We start from the raw sequence: 23,206 nt of genomic DNA, 5'->3' as shown, positions 1-23,206 counted from the left end.
AAATGCATGACATTATATACTCCTGTTTTCTAGAAAATTTTGATGTAATGATCCTAAAATGATTCTTGGATAATAAAAACTGCATTACTTTAGTGGATCATAAATTTCCATAATCTGTTCATTGCCATATTATCTCTACCTATGACAGCAAAATAACAAGATTGCTTGAGCATCTTTTTCCTCATAAACTCGAACTATAATGATTATCTGTACAGGAAAATCCTAGCCGAAGTTCTTGTTCGAAGACATACATGTAGCCTATGCTCTTTTCTTCCCTACAGCTCTTTTTTCTAGACAGAATGTGAAGACGTTGATTATATGTAAGCATAAAACATGCACTAGATTTGGCAACTTCAAATGTGTTCAGCTGCCAACATTGCTTGCTAAGTCTCTCACAGGTCCACCAGCTGTATGACACGGCAGGAAGATTGCTCGCAATGGACTATCAGAAATTAAGACTTCTTGATGCAATTGATGACCTGTTGGTGAAATTATAACATGAATTAAGCACAATTTAATACCTTCGGCACGTACTAATAACATGTTATGGAATAATAGATGCATCACGCAGCACTGACCATGCTTGCCGGCATCGAACAGCTTCTTGTCGAACAGCTCTCTTCGGATCATCAAGAGCTTTCGATATTGCATGCAGTACCTGAAAACAGCATAGGCATAATAAAGCAGAATAGAAAGCACAAACCGAGATCATTGATTGCAAGGAATAATCCTCGGCTACCTGCATTCTCATGGGGTATATCCTTGCATGGGGTAGCTCAGATACCGCGACAAGGCACTGAATAGCAGTTTCTCGTACAAGCTGGAAAATGCATATCCTTCAGGCTTTAGAATAATAGTGTAATATCCCAGCATCATACCCATTACCAAAAAAAATTATCATCCTAATTGAATTTGATGATAGGGAATGGCAACACAACTTGCTAGTTTTTTTTGGGTTGTCCGATAAAATGCTGTTAAATGTTTAAAACTGAGATTAAATGTTTAAAACTGAGAAAGTTCATGTGAGATCTCACATCAGTTGTGGAGGAGAACAAAACATTCTTTACAAAGGTGTGGAAACTCTCCCTAGTAGACATGTTTTAAGAACATTGAGGGAAAGCCCAAAGAAGACAATATCTGCTAACAGTGGACTTGAGCTGTTACAGTTCGGACCCCGGATCAAGTAAGGAAATCTAGATGATATAAATCACTGAAGCATATCTACTTAGCCCCAAGGAACTGTATGAATGTTGAGATATCACACAACTGGGAAGAGAATGGTACATGTGAAAGCAAGAACAGATAGTGGAAACAGTTGCCCAAATAAAAGGAGAATATCAGCAATGGAACAAGTCACAACAACTGGATTGCAATAGACAATAAAATGACGATCAAGAAAATGACTTCATACCATCATATGAGGAAAGGCAGTCAGTCCAGCAAGGCAATCAACAATTTTATGTGCATTCTCTGTGACAGCTTCTTGTACTGCAGTATGATTAGCAAATACTCTTAGAACTGGATCAAAGAATTTGTTTTGTTAGGCACAAAGGCATTGACAGAGTAGTTGTTTCTTTAGATCCATGAGTTCCCAAAAAGTAAAACCCACTCATGAGAACCTGAGAACTCCTAGTTATCTCACCAATGTTTTGGCCCTAACTCCTCATCTCTCCTTACCTTTCAACCGAACTTTCCCCTTGCACTGACAGTCAATCCTGGAAGCTTGGTAACTGAACTTGCCATAAGGAGATTCAAGGGCTCCTCTTACTCTCCAGTCTCAGTCCTCGGGAACACCAAAACTCAGCCCAAAAGGTGGACCCCCGGACAACCTCACTCTTTCGCACCCTCGAGTTCCTTTTTCTTCTTCTTGCACCCTTTACTTAGTTACATCATTTAGTTATAAATGGGACCTAATACTCTGTCACCACTTCCTTGACTCATTTCCTCCAATACATACAAAAGTTTTCATATCACATTCGATCCAAAAGTCTCACGCGTTGTCCATTCACACATTCTCTATCAGGAAAAGAAGGTAATGCCCAATGAACGCTAGAAAATGAAATTGTGAGCTAATGAGTACTAGTCTCAAATTCAAAGCCAACATGTTAACGTGCAAAAGAGAATAAAAATTACGCAATAATGAAAAAGAAACATTTAATCATGGAAATAGATCAAAATCTTACCATTTTTATCCATCAATATCCCAGATAAAACAAGAAGAAGGCTATAAACCACGTCCTTATTTATGATGTTCACACTTAATGCTAACAGCCCATCCAAAAGCATAGGAATAAGCTGCAAAAATTAATGTGATACTGTAATAAACTTTTTGGGCTTCATCTTAAAAAAAGAAACCTGAGCTGCAACAATGGTACAAATAAATCCAGAAACTACACTTTGTTTACATTTAAGCTAACCTTCTTCGCATCACTCAATATAGCAGTGAGTGGAGTATCAGATATGACATGTGCAAATGCCTCGTACAACATATATCTGAAATACAAAGCGGCATATCAGGACGTGGCTACCATAAATTTCTTGTAGGCAAGCACCAGACAGGGTTAAGAGCATGGTTATAGTAAATGCTCTAAACAGGTATTTTCAAGCACATTTCTAACTCATTAACAAACAACCGAGTCCGAGTTGAAGCACAATTCAACTTTCATGAACACACTCAAATGAACAGATCCAGCAGGAATAAGCTAAACTGCATAATGACGATTCATGTAGCATTTATTAAGATGTTTACTAGGTCCTGACAGTAAATCTGTATAAATTGTCTCTAAAAAGGATACTACATGGTATGAATATTATAATGATCATAAACTCATATATTGCAATCAGTTCGACGGATCTTGCTATGTGATTCTCGTAATGATAAACCAAACAACCCTTGCGACAAAATCACAGGTTTTTCAAATCAGCTGTTAGAGATGTAACAATAAAGAGGCAAAAATATGCTTTTGAGTTGTCACATTGCAATGTTAAATAATGTAATAGTACTATGAAGGATGACAAAATTGAAAAGAAAACTTTAGCATGGTTGAGTTTGTTTCAGAATGCAGGTCTGTTAGATTAGACATTAATTGTTTACATTATCATCCAGTTACATTCTTCGTAGTCTGGACATTGCTAGAACAGACAAAAAAGGAACTCATGCAATATGCTCATTAAAAGAAAACTTAATTTCTCAATAGGATAAGAGATAAACACCTACCTGGAAAGTGACTCATCAGATTTGCTTACTAGAGACTGGAAAATGGGCATCATGGTAGAGAAAAAACGCTGCTTATAAAGTGGTCGTAGTATTGCATGGAATTTGCGGTTCAAACATGCTTCAGAATCACTCATAAGAATGTGAAATGCATCTGCTGCACCATTCATGACTGCAAAGTCTAAGTTTGTCTCGCAATCTTTTTCCAGTATAACCTTCTGCAAGGGTGAGGCATCTGTGCTACTTTTTGATACTAAGCACTGCAAGAAAACCATGGTAACATCTCGGACCTTTTCATGACCAAAAAGAAGCAAACCTTTTCCAATCCATGATAATCCAACAACAGCATGAACTGGAAGCAAAGAGCCTTTTTCAGTGCTGGAGCATAAATCTGTGAGCAGCATTTCACTGGCATCATGAGTACTTCCATTATGGAAGCACCTAAATTTTGTGTTGAAAATAATGTCAATAGCCTCTTCCAAAGAAACATAATTTGAGACTTCTACTTTATCAGACTTCAGACTCAATTTATTGATCATAGAACCTAGTGCCTGTGCAGCTGGTATACAGCCCCTGGTGATGGATAACATAAGCAAACGCATTACTGATCTCACATCAGGAACATGTATTTGTGGACGAAGTGCTATAATGACTGATGCAAATAATGAAAGGATCCATTCATCTCTGGAAAGAGGACTGTCTTTCTGCTGCAGAAGTTGTAAGCCCTCCATCTGAACTGGTATTGTTGTAGATAATGCTACTTTCGAAGGAGAAAAACTGCTTGTTAACAATACATTGAATGCTTTTTGGATTATAATGTTCTGGCTCTCTTTCGAACAACTTCGAACAGAGAGTTTCAATGCCATCATGGTAGCATCTAGAAGTGCCTGGATTCATTAAAAAGAAAAAACAAGGCTACTACTTCAGTAATAAGCTTACAACGGGGAACAGAAGCTAATTGGGAATACTACATGCAATTGGGAACACTACATGCAATGAATTGATAACTAATAGAACAGGGAACAGAAGCTTTACTCACTTTATCCATCGATGTGCTAAAAACTAAACATTTTTCAATTTGATCCCAAATGTTAAATGTAATGCGCAATATGACTTCCTCAAAATCTCCAGCCTCATCAAACCTACACGATCATGAAAAATATAAGCATCACATTTGCAACAGGAAAACACGAGAGGAAAAAAAAGAAAAATGGAAAAAGAAGGAACAAACATCAAACCAAAATAGAATCTAGATGCATATCACATCAGCATAACTATAATACAGAAAGACAACCTGAAAACATGGCTGTATACGCCTTGATAGTAGAGAAACACAGGAAAGAACAAGAAATAAAATTCAAGAATTTTTCCACAAAAAGGATGTACAAGAATATAATAGAATCATATACCATAGAAGAATTTTGGTCGAGTAGCAATCCAACAGGGACAATAGAATCTCGACTGACTTTGAATTGCCATTGCTCTAAATAAATAGAATGTGCAAAAGTCCATTAGAAAAAGAAAAATTGCAGTAATTATGTCAGACTTGATGTAATAATAATGGGCAACCACACCATGAAAAAACAACAAAAAGGAGGGCTCTGACATTCCTTAAAAATCCGATAATTTCTTCCTCTGTACATTATTATTATTATTATTATTATCCATTCAAAGAGAGGAAAAAACAGACATGAATAACTTCAAAATAAGAAATGCTGTCAAAGAACAGTCAGAAATTATTGTCTGATGGAGTTTTTTTTTTTTTTTTTTCCTCTGATATATTGCTATTGTTTCATCCAGAGAAGTGAACACATTAAGTATGTATAATATTAAAGAGCAGTCAGAAATTATCTTCTGTTGGACGTTTTCTCAGATATGTCGCTTTTTTCATCAAGAGAAGTGAAAACATAGCCTATCAGGAAGAAACAAATGAAAAGCCATAAAAAAAAATTACTTAAGCAAGAAAAAAGGACCACTCGTCAATTGGATTTCTTCTTCTGATACATTGCATTTGGATAAAAGGAGTGAGAATTGGAGGGTGGGCGGGGGTGGATATATCATATTAAAGGAAAACCAAAAATGTAAGAATAAAAAAGGTCAGTTAAAATGGGAACATTGAATGACGCACATATGAGAAATATCTAGCATAAAATAAAGATTATTAATCTTTTAACACATACATAAACCTCAGATAAATGGAAGGACGTTGCCTCTTCGATCCCCTGAACAATTTTCAGCATATAACTTCGCCCAGATCTACCAATGTCAGAAGCCATTTTAAGTTTAAGTGTCAGTGGCAAGGCATCGTCATGAAGAGAGAACATTGGTGCAATCTTTTCAACAACAACATGCATGTAACTTTGCCATTCCACGGACCCATGATATCTGTCGACAAATGAGCCAATATGCTGTAATGCCTTCAAGGCATGATTCCACAACGATCCACATTCGTGGTTCATGGTTATAAATGACATGAGACCCAACAAAATATCCTCAAATACGACACTTGATATGGGTGAAGAACCTACAGAGAATGTGGCCAGATTCCGCAAGCCCTTTACTGCAAAGGATTTCAAATTTCAGCCACAGCTTATATTCTAATTAATCAATCTTAGATTTAAACCACTCAAACATATGCGCAATAGTAAGTAAGAGAATGGAAGAGATCAATAATAAATCTGTTTGGGAGAGATATAACTGGAAAATTGAAAAGATCGAGAACTGCAGTAATCGCAGCTCCTATGGGGAATTGAAAATCATTGAATTTCTTCAATATAAACATAATGAGAAATAAATGAGTAAATCCTTGAGCCTAAATTTGTAGATAAGTTGTGTCGTTAACTTGTTGATTGATTAAACAGGTGAGACAAGTCATATGTACATATGCTTATATTACACAGACACGCCCCATTTTAAAAACAAAGGTACTCAACACTGCATTCGGATACTGGCATAGAACAGAGAATTTTAAGTTAGAAAACATCATTAAAGGGAAACACGTCAAAAGAAGATACCTGCACAATAGAATTCAGCATCATGCAGATTTTTCTTAGCAATTCCTGGAAAGGTAGAATTGAGGAGCTGAACCAATGAACACGAAAAAGTTCGAAGCATGTTGTATGATTTCTCTTTAACAGAGCAAGTTTGTTCATCACAGCTTGCATACAGATCTCTGCATGCTGCAAGTAGTTCGATGCAGAGATAGAGGGCTCCAAAGTTAAAATTCCTCGAGGGAGAAATTTTGTAATTATCAGACTGGTCCACTGAAATCCCCACGAAATCCAGCAAACGAAGGAAGAAACTTTCAAACACATGGTTGCAGGAAGCAACAGATGCATTTGCTGACTTGTAAAGGATATGGCCAACTGCATTTAGTCTCTGCCTGCTTTGCAGAGGGAGGTCGTTGTAACATGTATAAATATTTAGGATGTTAAAAATTTCCTTTATATCTTCATCATTGATAATTAATCTTAAAAATGATCCATTACTCTCCACAACCATCTTCTGCAGGAGTCTTAGAGCTTCTATTATCATTTCATTCCCTTGAAAGCTAGGACTATCCAATGATTCTAAGTTAAAGGACAAAAAAGGTTGTTCTATTGATGTAAATATGATCTCCTTTACTGAAGACCAGATAGCTTCACTATGCTTTTCCATTCTATCTGCCCCATATTTTACGGTGCAATCACTCAGATACTTCAAAGAATCAATCTGCAATCATGTAAGTTACTATTCAACCGCTTGGGTAATCAAAAGAAGTGAATCCTAAATAATAAGCAATTACAAAATCAAGTAAATAGAGAAATTCAGACACACCTTTGCTAGTGGCAATGACGATGAAAGTTTCTCAAGAAGCAAAGGAATTGCAAATGGCTCAAAGAGGGGGTTTGATGAGAAGGCCATCTGCGCAATAATATTACAAGTGCAATCATGTTGAATAATGTGCAAGAAATGATTATGCATATGGTGCAGAACTCAACGTGCAGTGTTTAGAAAGTTAATGATGGGTGAAGGTAAAGTAATTAATGCCAATCAGGGCACCGATAAATTTTTATCTGAGCTAAAAAGTAAAAAAATGAGAAAATAATCATGGCTGTATGGAGTTATGATTGCAACTCAATGTAACAAGATCAAGAACTAGGAGGTTAAAACTGTTTGTACAAACATTAAGAATGTTAGAATACTGCTAGAGAAAAATGGATCAATGATCTTTTTTTTTGGGGGGTGGGGGCACGAGAAGAATTTTGAATTTCCAAAATTATTCTGAAAGCAAAGCATGAAAATTGACGAGAACAGCATATTCAACATCCGCAAAATTTTAAGAATATTTGACCCTGGAGAGGGATTTTTTCCCCTTGATTTTAGTCTTGTTAACTTGACAACTCCAACAGTTCCTTAAAGTTCTGGGTGCTGAGGAATATATAATAGTATATATGTGACAAACATGGAAAACAAACTTTCTAAGAGAATTAAAAAGATTCAAGTTCTTTGAAGACTTAGTTTAGGCGACAGACATTTTGAAGAAGCTGAGGTTAACAAGGAATGAAACAGTCGAGGAATGGATAAGAAACAAAAAGTGAAGTACGGTCCTAAACCTAAATACTGAGAAAGCCTGCAACAAAATGGATTAGAACTTTTAGGATGATGGCATTCTTAAACAATGCTATAGGAATGCATGAGGTAGAGGGTATGTGGCTGGCATTTAACCCTATTATTTATGGAAAACTACAGGTTTTCTGTCAAGACGATCCCTTTCTCCCTTTCTTTTTTGCTTAGTTGAATGCTTGCCAAAAGCAGGGACGAAGGGCTGATAGAACGGCCTTCAACGTGGGAAAATTGCTAAAATATCTTCAGTTGGTAGGTGACACCCTAATTTTCTTGGTGGCATATAACGAGAAAGTGTCCAACCTCTTTAGCGTTACTAATATTGGATATGAAGAAATCTAATATTGCTAGTATTGTTATTCTAGAGAAATTTTTGGTGGATTTTATGAAGCCATGGAACTCAGAAGAAGCCCTTGGCTCCTTAAGTATTAGTGTTTGCTTCGTAGTGGTACAAGTCATGTACTTGCAGGGATCCAGTTATTAAAATAATTCAGAAGAAATTAAATCAACCGAAGTTAAATTTTTAAGTAAAAAAAGACTTGCTCTTTCCCAGAGGGTCCTGTCCAAGATACCAACATATTTCCTTTCAGGTTCAAGGCCAACGTGCCCCTATATAATTCTAAAACTTCGAGTTTTTAACTAAAATTCTTAGGAACAAATAGTTCAAAGTCATAACACGAATTGACAAATTCTTTATATTAAGAATAGGAGTTCATTATGAAATCCTTTTGCCTACACCTGCCCCTGAGTATATGCTTCAACAGAAATTAAACAAGGACACATGGATGACAATTGTATCTACAGTGGCCTAAGATAGAAAAACTCTTTGTTAGGTAAGTTCTAACTGCATGAAAGACAAAACGATCGTGATAGTGGGCACTATCTCAAAAAGAAGTTTGGTTAAACAAACATGTCTACAAAGATGGAGACTACCCATACCTAGATAGAGGACCCTATGAAGATTTCCTGCTATTTTTCCACTATTTTTCATTCATAATACATTTCAAAACTAGATCATCATAATCTTCCATTTCTCATGCTTAATACGTTTCAAAACTGGCAATTCATATTCTTCCACGGAGTTTTCATATGCAAAAACAACATTTTTCATGCAATTTTTCATGAACATTTTTCGTGCAATGGACTTAATGTACATGGACAGACTTCAATATCTATGTCTTATTCAAAATAATAGTAATAAAAGTAATGTCCATGGTTGCTAAGAAAGATATCAGGACTGACTTCATATATATCAACCAAGTTTTTTGTATTTCGAAAACATTACCAAGCATAGGCAGCTAATTAATTCCATATAACCACAAAAAATAATCACCTTGCTGCAATTTAATGCCGCTGGCACTAAAATCTACCAACATCCACATACTCGCTAAAACAGCATTCCTAGAACATCTAGAGTGCAATTACTATTATTCAAATTCTCCTGTACAAAATCTTAGGTAATGATTAAGAACTCAAATTACAATGTGAGCCAGTAATATAATGTCCTTGCACATTACCATACCATAAGTGCCTGCGAAAGATCATTCCTTGTTACATCAACATCCTCCTCTTTTCCCTGGATAATAATAGTATATAGAAACATTATTGACACAAACAGCAAGCAAGAGAGAAAACTGTCCATTTTTCAAAAATATGGGCAAAATGTATATATAGAAGAATACGTGAGTACGACAAAGCATAGAAATAGGAAAGCATTACAAAAACTCTATGCAGTAACCATTTAAATTACCAATTCTCTCTGAAACTCATTCTTAAAGAATTCTATCCAGGGATCTATAAATGTTTGAAATTCAGGTTCTCTCACCGTCCCTGAGATCGCAGTTTGTAGATCCAGAGAATGCCCTTCATAATATTTTGTATGCTATTACTCTCTTTTCATCTCACAAAGTTCAAACCCTCATTGAACACCCCCACACTCAACCTCTGTCATTCAAGATTAACAGAACTTCAATGCAATCATAACCTACTCAACCGGGATTTGAAGCTTATGTTCCTTGATCATAGTCTCTTTGCAACGATTCCTTATGGCCCTTAATTCCAGCAAAACAACTTGGTACAGAAACAATCATACTTTCTCGGTTATTGGATGCATCCACTTTCTCATAATTGACTGAAGAAATTAAATTCATTAGCTCCATGAACCCTCTTGCACTCTACCTCCATTTTTTTTCCTTTCATGTCTTACTCTTCCCATGTCTGGTGGTTTGTTTCAAGTATTCCATCCGTCATTACACAAAAACTTGTGTAGAATACAATCATAGCGCTGGCCCACACCAATCTCTATTTTCATCCACCAAGGATTTCATCTCTGTCAATTGTAGGTGTAGACTTCTAGTAGCTCGTTTGTTCTCGGATCCAATTGTGAGTAAGATTTCTAGGAAGCTTTCATTTTGGAAGAAAGTTTCTTTGCAAAGGGGAAAACTTACTCTCATTCAATTTGTGTTGAGAAGTATCCCAAGCTATTACTTATCCCATTTTAGGATTCTTGTGTCTGTGAGTAAAGAATTGGAGAAGCTTGTAAGGAGTTTCCTATGAGAAGGGGTTGAGGAATGGAGGTGGTATCAAGTCGAGTTGATGTGGGGGATTTGGTTATAGGAAACTTAAGGGCTCGTAGCAGAGCGCTAAATGGTTTTAGCGCTTCCATCTTGAGTCCAACTCCTTATGGAAAAATGTAATTGTGGGCAAATATGAGCCACTCCCTTTCAAATGGATTGGCGGAAAGGCTAAAGGCATTTCCAGAAACCCTTGAAAATATAGCTGAGGGGTTTTCCCCTTTTTTGTCAGTTTGCCCAATGTTCAACGAGTGACACGAGGGACACTTTTTTCTAGGAGGATAAGTTGTTAAGGGATAGATCCTTCTTCCCTCTTGCCTGCGTTTGTATCACTTATCCTCAATGAGAAACCATTTGGTGGTGAAAGTGTTGCCTAACTCTTTGACTTCTTCTTCACTTGTTTTGGGGTTTCAACGTCCCTATCAATATTTTTTCCATCCTCGCATTGATTAGAGAGTTTCATTGTAGCTCGTGGAGTCCCTATCCTTGTGAAGGCTTTCCTCATAAATCCTTCTTTCTGATCAATCTCTCGCTTTGGAACAATGTCTTTGCCTTGCAGTGAAATGCAAAAGTTCCAAAGAGTATAAAGTTTTTTTGTTTGGCAAGTTGTCCATTGAAGAGTTGATCAAATTTTGAGGAAGTTGCCCAATATTTTTGGGTTCAAGAACATGAGGTGGGAGGATTCAAACATTTGAACTCTTAATCGAGAGCATATACCTTAACCAATTGAACGATGCTCAGATTCGCAGGAAATTGCGTCATTTGATTGGGTCGTTGTGTTGCATTCTTTGCAAGCAGGCAATTGAAAACTATGACATATCTACCGAATTTATGACTTAGCTCATGTGGTTTCGAGTTATTTTTTTGAGAAGTACAGTTTGAGACTGGCTAGATATAGAGGTTGCAAAGAGATAATCGAGGAGTCCCTTCTCCATCCTCCTTTTCATGAATGGAAGGTTTTTGTGGCAGGCTGGGGTGCGCGTTGTTTTATAGAACTTTGGGGGAGAGGACTAATAGAGATTTTAGAGGGCTCGAGAGATCTTGGAGTGATGTTTGGGCTTTTATTACGTTCAACGTTTCTCTATGGACTTCGACAACTAAGTCACTTTGTAATTACTCGTTAGGTCTTATTTTGCTTGATCGGAGGCCCGATATAAGAAATCAGTATTTCTCAAGGATTGAAGGTCTTCTTGTTTTTCATAGTCGTAAGGTCCCCAATTTTTGTGGTTTTAAAGTTTACAAACTCATCTAAAACACGGTGTTAAACGGCTTGGGTTTTTCAACTCTTAGTCAGTCAAACCCGAAAACCCCCCTAACTCACGGCTTCCGCGTAGTTTTTCCCTCAATTTATTTTGAACTTCCTACAACTCTGAACCAGCAACCATTAGAGAAGTGATGATGGAGTTCATAAATGATGTTTCATTGCCGTGCTAGTATGAGACTCTCCTTACCTTGATTAGACGAGGTCATGATTTCTAAACTCCAAACTCTTTCGTTGTACAGTTACTGAGCACAGAAATAAACACCCTCCAAACTTTCCTTCTTGAAAACTTTTTTACTCCAAGGGGTTCAAATTACTTCTTCCATCCCAATCCTCAACCAAGTTAGCTATTGCGGTTCCAAGAGGATTAACAAACCAACGGGTACCATCATCTCTCCTTTATCCTAGCCCTTCTATCCACCTCTATCTAACATCAAAGGAAAATATATATATTCTACTGTATTCTACAGTAATGGTTCATTTTCCCTCCTCAAAATGAGAGGGAAGTACACTACCAATAAATAATCATATGCGAGAGGAGAAAAGTCAAGAAACCAAGAAAGGAAATGACAAAACAGGATGCATTGAACTTACATGTGTAAAATGTATTGGGAAATAGCAACCCAAGAATTCAAAAAGATCGCTAGAACTACTTGCAAGTGTTCCAGTTGGATCTGGGAATAGCTTTGCCACAAGCTCAACGATGTGAAAAGTAAGCATTAAGCAGTGTGGATCTTTTTCACCATCAATGGCTTCACAGATTCCATACACAAGATCATCACCCTGGATAACAGTGACAAACTCATTGATACTAACTCCAAACAAAAGGTCAAGTAAGTTAAAACAGTCCAGCACAAAAGCTATATACAGCAGTGAAACATGAGAACCGTCATGTCGACGTTAAGATGTGAAGTAACCCAAAAAAGGGGTGACCAAATGGTCAAGGGAACATTTTTGGATTGATTCTAAGTTTTCACGACTCCTGAAAGAAAAGACGGGTTAAAAGGCTGGAAGAAAGCAAGAAAAATATGGTACCAGTGAAACAACAGCATCAGGATAATGTTCCAAAAGGCACACCAGAAGTTCAAAACTCAGCTGTCAAGATAAATAAATCGAAGTCAAACAAAAGAAAATAGTATCATAAAGTTATAAAAATTTGAGAGCATTTGCCGGTAAGTATCTGCATAAGTTCCCTATATGTTAAGTTTGTTAACTCACCTTCCGATCATGCTGTCCCAAGGACTGTACTTGAAGATTTTGAAAATAAGACTGGGCAAAAGACTTCGCATCATTCTGAGAAACTGCCCCAACTTCCGTTTTCCTCCTCATCAGTGCCAAGCAGCCAATAAGGGCACCCCGTAAAGCTTTCCAATCTGCCTGATAATAAGTATCAAGTCAGCTATCACGTTGAATAGAGAAACTTGCATGATGGTGTATAAAAAATAATCGACAATACCAACTATTTGGGATGTTTTTTATTATGACATGCTTTCAAATAATTAAAATCAGTTCCTTCCTCAAAGGCTTATGCTTAAGTACAATTTAGAAGCAGTTTCTTCCCAATCCCATTTTGTTGTACTAAAATATTAGCACTTTCTCTAAAATGCAAAAAACATGCAAATGCTTTTAAAAAAAGTCATTGTTTGGTTTGAAAACCTCAAATTAACCTCTCTCGTGGCACACATCTTTTTCCCTAATTACTCTTTACACACACTTTCCATCATTAATTTCTCTCCATACACTTCTTCTCACTAGCTTCTCTCTCTATGCATTTTTGTCAACAATATCTCTCTTACACGTTCCCTCACTAAATTCTCTTTGTACAGAGTTCACAGATTTCCTCTCATCAATTTCTCTCTACACATCCAATCTCAATAATCTGTCTTCACATATCTTTTTTCAATAATCTATCTTCAGATACATTTTCTACCATCTCTGCAGACTTTCTCTCTATAACTTCTCTCTAAACATATATTTGATCAGTAATCTCTCTTCACAGACATTTTCTAACGCTGACTTCTTCCTATCCACATTATCTGTCACCAATTTCTCTTTACATACTTTCCCTTAGTAGTTTCTTTCTACATATATAAATTTCTCAATAGGTGATTGGTACCGAGAAAAAGAAACTAAAAGTGCCCACTAACCAGTCTCTCTGTAAAGAACGTCATTAGACTGTGTATTGTTGCATCGTCCAGAGGCTTTGATGCAAGACATGCAAGTACTTCCCCAAGAAGAAGTATACCTGAAAAGGATAGCAAGCTTGTTGTTTCTTTTTCAACAATGCAGAAGAATAAATTGAAAATGCAAGGTAACATGTCAAACTTTCAACTATTACAGCAAGTATAAACCACAAAAGATGGTATGTATCATAACAGATATCTTGACGAACAGCAAGGCACAGTATGGTTAAATAACATCCCTTAAACAAACAGAAGGTATGGATGTGTTACTTAATGGACAACCAGTGTTAGGCACCAATGACAACGTTCAGAAGTTGTTACAAATGTTCTTTTACTATATTTTCTAACAATAGCACAAGCCATATTTTGGCTAACTAGAAGACTTTTATTTAACTTCCTTTGTATTCCGGGTGTTTCCCTATTTTATTTTATCAATGAAATATCTTATTACTTTTTTTTTTTTTTTTTTTGGTAAGATATCGAGCTTTTGTTGAAAAAAAGAAACCCATAAAAATGTAGAAGGAGCACCAACTAACTATAAAAAGGGCTCCAATCCAACAAAATCATACCAAGATCATAATTACAAAATAGTCTATTACAGACGCCAACAAAGAGGCATTAAGCCTCCCCCCTCCCAGACCTCCTCAATGAATTTCTTAACCTCTCCAAAAATCCTATTGTCCTTTCAAGCCAAATACCCAAAAAAAAAAAAAAACGCTTGCCACAACACTTGGCCCTGCTCCCGGAAGGGAAAACACAACAGAACTTCCTCAATCATAGAGAAGTTAAACTTTGAGTTTTTGTTATCTTGCAGGACATTCAATCTAGGAGGAAGCTACACTTCTCCTAAAATAAAATCATGATTTGCATAGTAAATTTATTCATTTCACTTAACAATATGAAACAAGTTTTGCGCGAGCACATTCCTTAGTTACTTGTTCAAAAGTGAAAGAAAGCAAGAAAAATATACAGAAAATACCAATAATAATAATATGTAATTGTAATAATAATATAACAACATAAGAAGTTTACGTAGCAGTACCTCTGCCTCGAATAATGTGATCAGTAATTGTCAAATACATACCCATCTCTGTAACCTAAATCACGAAAATAAGAATTTAAGGCAGTAAAACTTCATAGAGTTGAAGGAAACATGATTAAAGAGGAAGGGAAGAAGAAGCTAGGCAAAAAAATACCAGTGTTTTTATTGTTACAACATTGTTCTTCACAAGGGAGATGATTGCTTCCAAGCTTGTGGCCTGTAGTGTCACATATATTGTTGTTAGTCCATTGTTCTTCGTGGTGTTCCTATTAATCAGTACATTGTTACACAGATGAAACATCACTGCGTGAAGAAATACAGATTTGGGTGGGGGAGGTTTGCAACAAGAAAACACCAAATAGAAGCCATGAAATCAAAGGATTCCTAAATTACGCCCCAGTGCACATGTGGGAAGACTTCATTATTTTCAAGCCAAACCGACCAATAAAGTAGCTCTAACAGCATTTGTTCACAAAAACTGGGCCTCTACTTTCATATGTTTCTTGCATTGCTTTTTATGCATACATATTTCCTGTAAAAGATTGTCTGCAGAAGGATTTTTTGCAAAAACTGAACCTCTGACTAAGGGAGGACCAGTGAAACGTTAAAGACTGGAAACTTTTCCACTAGATATGAGTAGTACAAGGGCTTCTCAAAATGATAAGGTTAGCAATTTCCACATGGCCTTTCAAAAAAAAAAAAAAAAGAACAATAATAATAAAAAATAAACCATTCAGACTGAATAAATGTATCGGGTGTCTATCATTAGTCTAGGGGCCTTTCACTAACAAAATCCAATGTAAGGTTTTCATCTTCTTTGGCCATTTCCCATCCAAACTGCAGTAGAAAGGTCCTCAAGCATGGTTGAAGGGGCATAAGCTGTTAAAGACTGTCCTACAAGAATAGAGACCAGAGAGTCTAAAGAAGACCACATTGTCCTGTTTTCTACGAAGTACAAACTCAGACTGAAGCAAGACCAATAGGCTTAACAGTTAACCATTCCTCCAACATGAAAAAATGATTTAAATATTGATCCCTCCATCAAAGAGAGGTTTCTTATAATGCCCAAACCCCAACTTCTTCATGCTAACAATCACTAATCGCCAGTTCATTTTTGTTAGAAATTGCGTTTGACCTGGAAAGAAGTTGGGAGGGAAATCGAGTTAGTCCGAACATCCTCCCATGATCTTATTACTTTTCCATTGTCAACTTAAGCCTTAAAAAAGCATTGAAAATCTTTTACTCTTTCGTCGTCAATTTTCATTGAGAAAGAATGAAAGAATACCAGGGTATCCAAAAAGACCAAGCTCGGAGAAGAAGCCTCACTAAAGAAAGAAACTCGGAACTGAGACCTAACAAATAATTAAGGCAACAATCGTAGTAGGAACTAACTTCCTAATCTCAGCTAAAGTAGACAAATTTTGTCATATTTGTCAAAGTAACTTTCAAATCTCAGCCTGTTGCAAAGCAGGTTGCTTTCCGCGATACATAACGAGCTAAAACGGACAATATCTGCTAGCGATCGGTTTGGGCTGTTACACAATCACACCCTTACATGAAACGATACTTCAATTCGTTGGGTAACCACTTCAACCCAAATAGTTGTAACAAGACAAAATTGACGAGGTTAAGTTCATCTCCCGGGATTTCCAAAAAAAAAAACAAAAAACAAAAAAACACTCACAGACACACTGTGGAATTGTTCATCTCCCAGGATTTCCAAGCTTTCAACTAATTAAATGTGGCAAACGAATCGAGCTAACAGTGGTAAAGCAAAAACAGAATAATTTGCAGAGGTTTAAGTTCAGAGAGTTCAACCCGCTTTGATAATCGCCTAGTTTGGCATGCAATATTGAGAAATTGAGAGTTGAAAAGCAAAATGGAAATGGAGCAATAACCTGTTGAGACGGAGTATGAGATACGTCGACGAAGGACTCGATGTAGTGTGTAAGCTTACTGAGCTCCGCCATTTTTGGGTGAGCGGGAATGGGTTTAAGCCGCGCAAGCTTGGTGGCGGAAGGTCTTCTGCCTTCAAGAAATGAGAATAAAAATATATCTAAAAAACCCCCCGCCTTCGACAAATCATCAATCTTTTATGCGCGCTACATGTCCGATTTTTTATTTTATTTTTATTTTTTTTTCCTGCTATTATTTATAATGGATTATTCAATTTGAAACATTTTATTATTTCTTTTCAAAATGTTTTTAAGTTTTTATACAGTTAAGATATAAATTAATTTATTAATTGTTTATTAAATTATCTTTTAAGGACAAAATTTTTATTTTTGAGTTTTTTTTTTTCAAAATACTCCTATCCTTAAACTTCAAAAAAATATATATAAAAAATATTCTTAAATTAAAAAAAAAATTAAAAATACCCTTATTATATTTAGTTTAAACGGCATATATTTATTTTAAAAAGTATCGTAATATTTAAAAATTTTAAAAGATAAGTTTTAAGTTAACATAAACTTTTATCATTAATACCAATTTAAAAAAAAAATATTCATGAAATTTCAAAATTAACATTATAGATATTGAAAATAATTTACAAGATGTTGACAAACGGTTTTCGTCCATATATTGATGGTAACATCTTTGTTGACTTTTTTTTTTTTTTTTTATAAATGTAAAAAGTGTTAATACTAACCCGTATTTGTTAACATAAAACGGTTAGAAATATATTAATAATTTTTTTTTTTAAGTTCAAGAGTATTTTTGAAACACAGTTAAAATGTTTTTTTAGAATAAATTATCAATTAATTATTTAATTATATTAACCACTTCATAATTTATATATATTTTTTTTTTGTGTACAATAATGTATTTTATTATTATAGTTAGACCCTTTATTTAGTAAATTCAATATAATATTAAATATTACGTTTTACCATTTTTTCCAACAACAAAATGCATTTTCTATTTTTCAAAAGGCACAAGCCCAATAAAATTTATGATATTAGAAGCCCAAAAAAGTGTTTAATGAAGGCCCAATAGAGTTCATCAATTACCAAGGCCCAATAGAATTATGAACTGTGAAGGCCCAAGCCCAATAAATCAAGCGTTGGCGTCGAATTTCTCGAACCCAGTCGAACTAACATCCAGGTGGCACCCGGCAGCCTGCCGATGCATTTCCCTCCACCGGGTAGAACCGCACGACGTCCTCAAATGGCGCGCGTCAAGAACAAGCGCCACCGTGAGTCATCATTCTGTCCTTCACTCGAGTCATCAATGTCCAGAAATCATTAACTAATTCACTAATTCTCAAGTCCAGAGCAGTACTTTTCAGAGGTTTTCCGGTGGAAGCGGCATCCGTCGGACCGGCAGATCCCTTTTCACCATGAATTGGCCCAGGTACTCATTGTACTCTGTCCCACATTTTTGGGCCTTTTGATTTTAGGGACTTGTACAAGATCTTTCTGATTAATATCTATGAATGGAAATTGATTACTTATTAGCATCGTTTAATTTGTAGCTCTGAATTAACAATGTAATTAAGGGGTTTGATCTCTGAAATGACTTAGGTTCGTTCGAAGTACTTGAAAGGATGTAGATTGATGATTTGAAATCATGTTAAAATGCATAGAAATTACATATTCTCTGAGAAAGGAAATCGAGTTACTTGAAAGGATGAAGATTGACTTCCACGATAATCAAATTTGTTTCACTGCATGATAATAGAGCCTATGAACAATTGGTGTTACTATAACCTACACGTTCTTGCCTTATATCAAACATTTTTGCACCTAACCTTTTCTCTCTACTGTCTTGTGTGTTCCATCATATTAGTTCAAAATGCTTTGTTTACAGTTTGAACAAGAACTTCACTTATCGAGTCGGTTTAACAAATCTAAACTTTCTCCAGGGCTTGAGGATTGTTGAGAGGGAGTCCTATGTTAGCTAATTTAGGGAATGATCATGGTTTTATAAGTAAGGAATACATCTCCATTGGTACGAGGCCTTTTGGGAAAGCCCAAAGCAAAACCATGAGAGCTTATGCTCAAAGTGGACAATATCATACCATTGTGGAGATCCGTGATTTCTAACACAGCTAAGTTGGAGTGGTTAAAAGATGGAGTGAAAACAGTAATGGGTCCAATCCCAGCTATCAAGTATGATGAAGTACCAGAGCGCGAAATTTGGTTTAACAGCATGGTTGCAGCTAACACCGGCTGGGAAGATGCGAGGAATGTCCTGCGAAGGCCGTAACGTATCGGGACGGTACGCCATTTCCAGCTGATATCATCAATGGCTGCTTGAGAATTCAGGAACAGGAGTCTCTTTCCATTCCCTGGCAGAAAGGTGATGTTTTGCTGATAGACAATTGGGTTGTCCTTCACTCTCGTAGGCCATTCCTCCCTCCCTGCTAAATGCTAGCTTCACTTTGCAGGTAAACCCATCACGAAGTCTTGAAACTCAGGGACATTCACGTAGGACCAAGATTATGGAAGTTCTGAAGCAGATGATTGATTCATTGAGACATCAACTGAAATCCAATTAATGTTGTCATTGAAGGTACCCATGCTCTCTCTTTCTCTCTCATGTAGTATAAACAAAGCATTCATTGAAACTGTGCTAGTGTTGATAATATGTAACTGCCTTGGGTTTTCTTCAGTTAATTATAGGGGATTTAGATGAGTAGTGGTTTGTGCTTGTTGAATAACACTGAAAACATGGAATACAATTTCATTTTCTATCACGGGCTTGTTTTGTTATAATGCAACTTTCCTGGCTACTTTCTCTAAAGCAGCAAGAAGACGAATGTGAGATCTCACGTCGGTTGAAAAGGAGATTGAAACATTCTTTATAAGGGTGTGGAAGCCTCTCCCTAGTAAGACGAATGTGAGATCTCACATCGGTTGGAGAGGAGAATGAAACATTTTTTGTAAGGGTGTGGAAACCTCTCCCTAGCACGACGAATGTGAGGTCTCATGTCAGTTGGGGAGGAGAATGAAATATTTTTTATAAGGGTGTGGAAACCTCTCCCTAGCAGGACGAATATGAGATCTCACATCGGTTGGAGAGGAGAATGAAACATTCTTTATAAGGGTGTGAAAACTTCTTCCTAGTAGGCACGTTGTAAAAACCTTGAGGGGAAGCCCGAAAGAGAAAGCCCAAATAAGACAATATTTGCTAGTGGTAGGCTTGGGCTGTTACAAATGATATCAGAGCCAGCACCGGACGATGTGCCAGAAAGGAGGCTGAGCCCCGAAGAGGGGTGGATTGGGGTCTCGAAGAAGGGTGTGCCAGCGAGAACGCTAGGCCTGAAGAGAGAGTAGATTGTGAGATCCCACATCGGTTAAGGAGGAGAATGAAACATTCTTTATAAGAGTGTGAAAACCTCTTTCTAGCAGATGCGTTTTAAAAACTTTGAGGGGAAGCTCAAAAGTAAAAGCTCAAAGAGGACAATATCTGCTAGAAGTGGGCTTGAGCTGTTACAACGAAACTATCACAGTCTTTTGTTTTCGTTTTCAAATCCTTGTTCCGAGATGACAAACCAACTAGTCTCGAAATTTGGTTGCATCTAAATGACTTAACCAAGATCTCCAAATTCTGCTTGATCTTTGTGGTTTGGTTGGTTGTAGCCCTTTTTAGACTATGGATAGATGGATTTAGTCAAAGAAATCAATAGAACATAACACATAGAATTCAACCACCCCCACCACTGCACCATGACTTACGCCACTTTACCACTACCATCAAAACGTTCACATATGATGTTCTCTTTGACTTAATATCAAAACACTCGTCTTTAAAATATTCCCTACAACTTTGAGCCATGAGAGAGAAAAGGAGAATGCATTTTTTTCCATATAAAACAAATTACATCTATTAGGCGTTCATCTTTAATGTAATTAATATAAACATGAAAGAAGCATCTTTCTTTTATCTTTTACATTGTTGTTGATGGCTTCTTTGAGTTGCATGTACGTGAATTTGATAAATGCACTTTTTGAAGACACTTTGACCCACCATTCACCACTATTGCCATTTTCTTTAAAGCTAAATGCAATTCCATGCATGTTTTAGGCACTATGAACCATAAACTGATTCCTGAAACTATAATGAGTTCGGTTAATTCTTCAAAAATAGGGGATGAAATAAAGCTCGGCTCGTTGTTCAAGCCTTAGCCTAAAGCGCGTCGAGGTGAATGTCGAACATTGTCAAAGGCTGACCCCTGCCATCTGGGCGACTTGGTTAGAAAACAATAAGGTAAATGCAAGCTCACACGGTATAAATCGTTAAATACTGTAGGAAAGCTCTGACACACCTTCCCTGGTGGAAGACGATTGACATTTCTTCATAAAAGTAATGCAATCTTAACTAAGTTCGACTCTATACCAATTTGAACGCTATACTAACTTGAGTTTTAGAGTGTATGCAGCTAAGTACCGCATTGGTGCGAGATTTTATGGAAATTTTGGATACAGACTAGAGCTTTCTTCAAACAAGCTCTGACACACATTTCCTTAAAACAATACAATCTTAAGTAAGCTTGCTCTAATCCAAATTCAAACGGAGTACTAACCTAAACTTTGATGGGTACGTGGGTGTGGACAAATACAAACCAATTAGGGCTACCTTTGAACGCCTCAAATTACACGTCAACCACGTGAACATTTCTTTTCCAACAAAACGTTGTTATTGTTGAAAATGGAGACTTAAATAGATGAACTATGATTATAAGTTAGAAGAAGATTATTGAAGGCAGCATCAAGTCTTGGCTGAGATCACATATTCTGCAACAGCTTTGACAAAGGATTTTTTAACCCATTCACCATCCTTTTGTCAAATTTAATGATAACAGATTGGAATTTTTTTTGGGTTTCTTTTTATGGTTTGATTCCCACTCTATGCCCATAACACACTCCATTTTCCAACGATGCTCTCCTTTCTTCCATTCTCATGACTTTGAAGAGCGTCGGTCTGGTCCAACCACTAGCACTTTTTTTTTTTTTTTTTTTCTTCTTCTTCTGTCGTCGAAGAGTTGTCTTTTTTAACCAATGTGAACGTGAAAGATCAAATGATTGCCCTTGAAAAATGGTAATTAACGTCTTATCAATTGAGATATATGCTCTTTTGAATTCTATGTTTATTTGTAAACTAAGTTTATAGATTCCAGTTTCACCTATGAATATGAATATCTCTCTTGTTGTTTACTTTTAAAAATGCACTCATAATTTAAGTTAAAGTTCGAAACACGCACAGCTTACAAAGACGCACATCTAGTCGTTATCAAATGAGATCGAAGAATTTGTTCCAATGATTCGATTCTAATTGTAGGTACAACACAAAAAATACCCTCACTTTCTTCCACTCCTTAGTGGCTTTGAAGTTGTGCATTTGCTCTTACCGCCGCTCTTATCTACTCCTAATATCACACACGTCTATTCAAAAGATCTATATTTGAATATTTTTTTTCGTAAATTGTTGAATTAAAAAGAAACTCAACCTAGAATCATTTTACAAAATATTCAAAGATGGATTTAAAAGTTACTCTAAGACCCGATTGATAAAGAAACATATTTGAATTCTAAATCAAATTCTAAAAACAAAGAATGTTCATTCAGATTTCAATATATATGTTCGGCTTTTGAAATCATTGGTAGAAAGTTGATAACAAAACGAAGAAACTTTTAAGTGGTTAACAAACGTCACTTGAATCCTCACTCCACATTCTAGAACCGAAAAGCTCGTTCAAACGACAAAAATGAAACGGAATCGTTTCTCAGAGAAGAAGTATTTCATGCAAAATACATAAATGCAATAAGCTTTTGTTCATAAGCTGCTTGAAAGCCTCATCATAATGGCTCATAAAAGCATCAAAAAACAACACAAACACACAGAAAAAGGAACAAACTTTGGGATTCTAAACCTCATTTATTGTCATTCCCAGTTAACAAACTCATCAATTTGTATAAGAAACTCACCTTTTTGTGCGTTGATGATGTTAATTATACTGAAACACAGCGTTTTAAGTGCCTGGCTTTGCCCTGTGTGCCTCACCATTCCCTTTGTCTACATGTTTCACAAGTCAGCCAAATTGAGCTCTGAACTGAGAGAGACAAAAAACACCCATTTTCAGAGGAGGAGCAGCGGCGGCGGCGACCGTGGCGGAGGCGGCGGCTGAAGAAGAAGAAGAAGAAGAAGAACTACGGTGTTCCTTGTAGAGCTGAATTTGAAGAAGATTTACATGCTGTGGTGCTGCTGAGAAAAATGGTTCTTGATGGCAACAATTTATAATGAAATTAGTGGAATTTGACTGAGACTCAATTTGAAGGTGATGATGATCAAATAATGAAGAAAAAAGGTCTGTTTGGTGAAGAG

The 23,206-nt window shown here is 36.4% G+C and overlaps 1 protein-coding gene and 1 long non-coding RNA gene across 5 annotated transcripts; one reads left to right on the top strand and one right to left on the bottom strand.

The window, feature by feature from the left end:
- Positions 1–59: 59 nt before the first annotated feature.
- On the bottom strand, positions 60–16,941 carry MET18 (ARM repeat superfamily protein). Of its 2 annotated transcripts, none has more exons than XM_023691630.2 (20): positions 16,777–16,941; positions 15,033–15,095; positions 14,879–14,933; positions 13,801–13,898; positions 12,872–13,030; positions 12,689–12,748; positions 12,248–12,436; positions 9,342–9,395; positions 7,031–7,117; positions 6,229–6,925; positions 5,395–5,774; positions 4,624–4,697; positions 4,254–4,356; positions 3,218–4,101; positions 2,418–2,493; positions 2,184–2,295; positions 1,412–1,488; positions 740–820; positions 579–658; positions 60–479 (listed from the first exon to the last, which is right to left on the bottom strand). In XM_023691630.2, exons 1-20 carry the CDS (start codon positions 16,846–16,848, stop codon positions 446–448), a joined length of 3,435 nt encoding a protein of 1,144 aa, XP_023547398.2. In that variant the 5' UTR covers positions 16,849–16,941; the 3' UTR covers positions 60–445. The 2 variants fall into 2 exon arrangements, with proteins under 2 accessions (XP_023547398.2, XP_086985048.1); XM_087128922.1 differs by having other exon boundaries at positions 12,872–13,026; positions 15,033–15,144; positions 16,777–16,927.
- A 1,023-nt stretch (positions 16,942–17,964) lies between these two features.
- LOC111806615 (uncharacterized) lies at positions 17,965–21,297 on the top strand. Of its 3 annotated transcripts, none has more exons than XR_015423131.1 (4): positions 17,965–18,232; positions 18,744–19,180; positions 19,269–19,393; positions 20,972–21,297. It is a non-coding gene; the product is annotated as an uncharacterized LOC111806615 (long non-coding RNA). The 3 variants fall into 3 exon arrangements; XR_002816843.2 differs by having other exon boundaries at positions 17,990–18,074; positions 18,153–19,180; XR_002816840.2 differs by having other exon boundaries at positions 17,969–19,180.
- The last annotated feature ends 1,909 nt before the right edge of the window (positions 21,298–23,206 follow it).

The sequence above is a fragment of the Cucurbita pepo genome, chromosome 12 (assembly GCF_057944985.1).
Source record: "Cucurbita pepo subsp. pepo isolate OVF chromosome 12, ASM5794498v1, whole genome shotgun sequence".
NCBI classification, from domain to species: Eukaryota; Viridiplantae; Streptophyta; class Magnoliopsida; order Cucurbitales; family Cucurbitaceae; genus Cucurbita; species Cucurbita pepo.
This window is presented reverse-complemented; position numbering and strand designations above follow the sequence as displayed.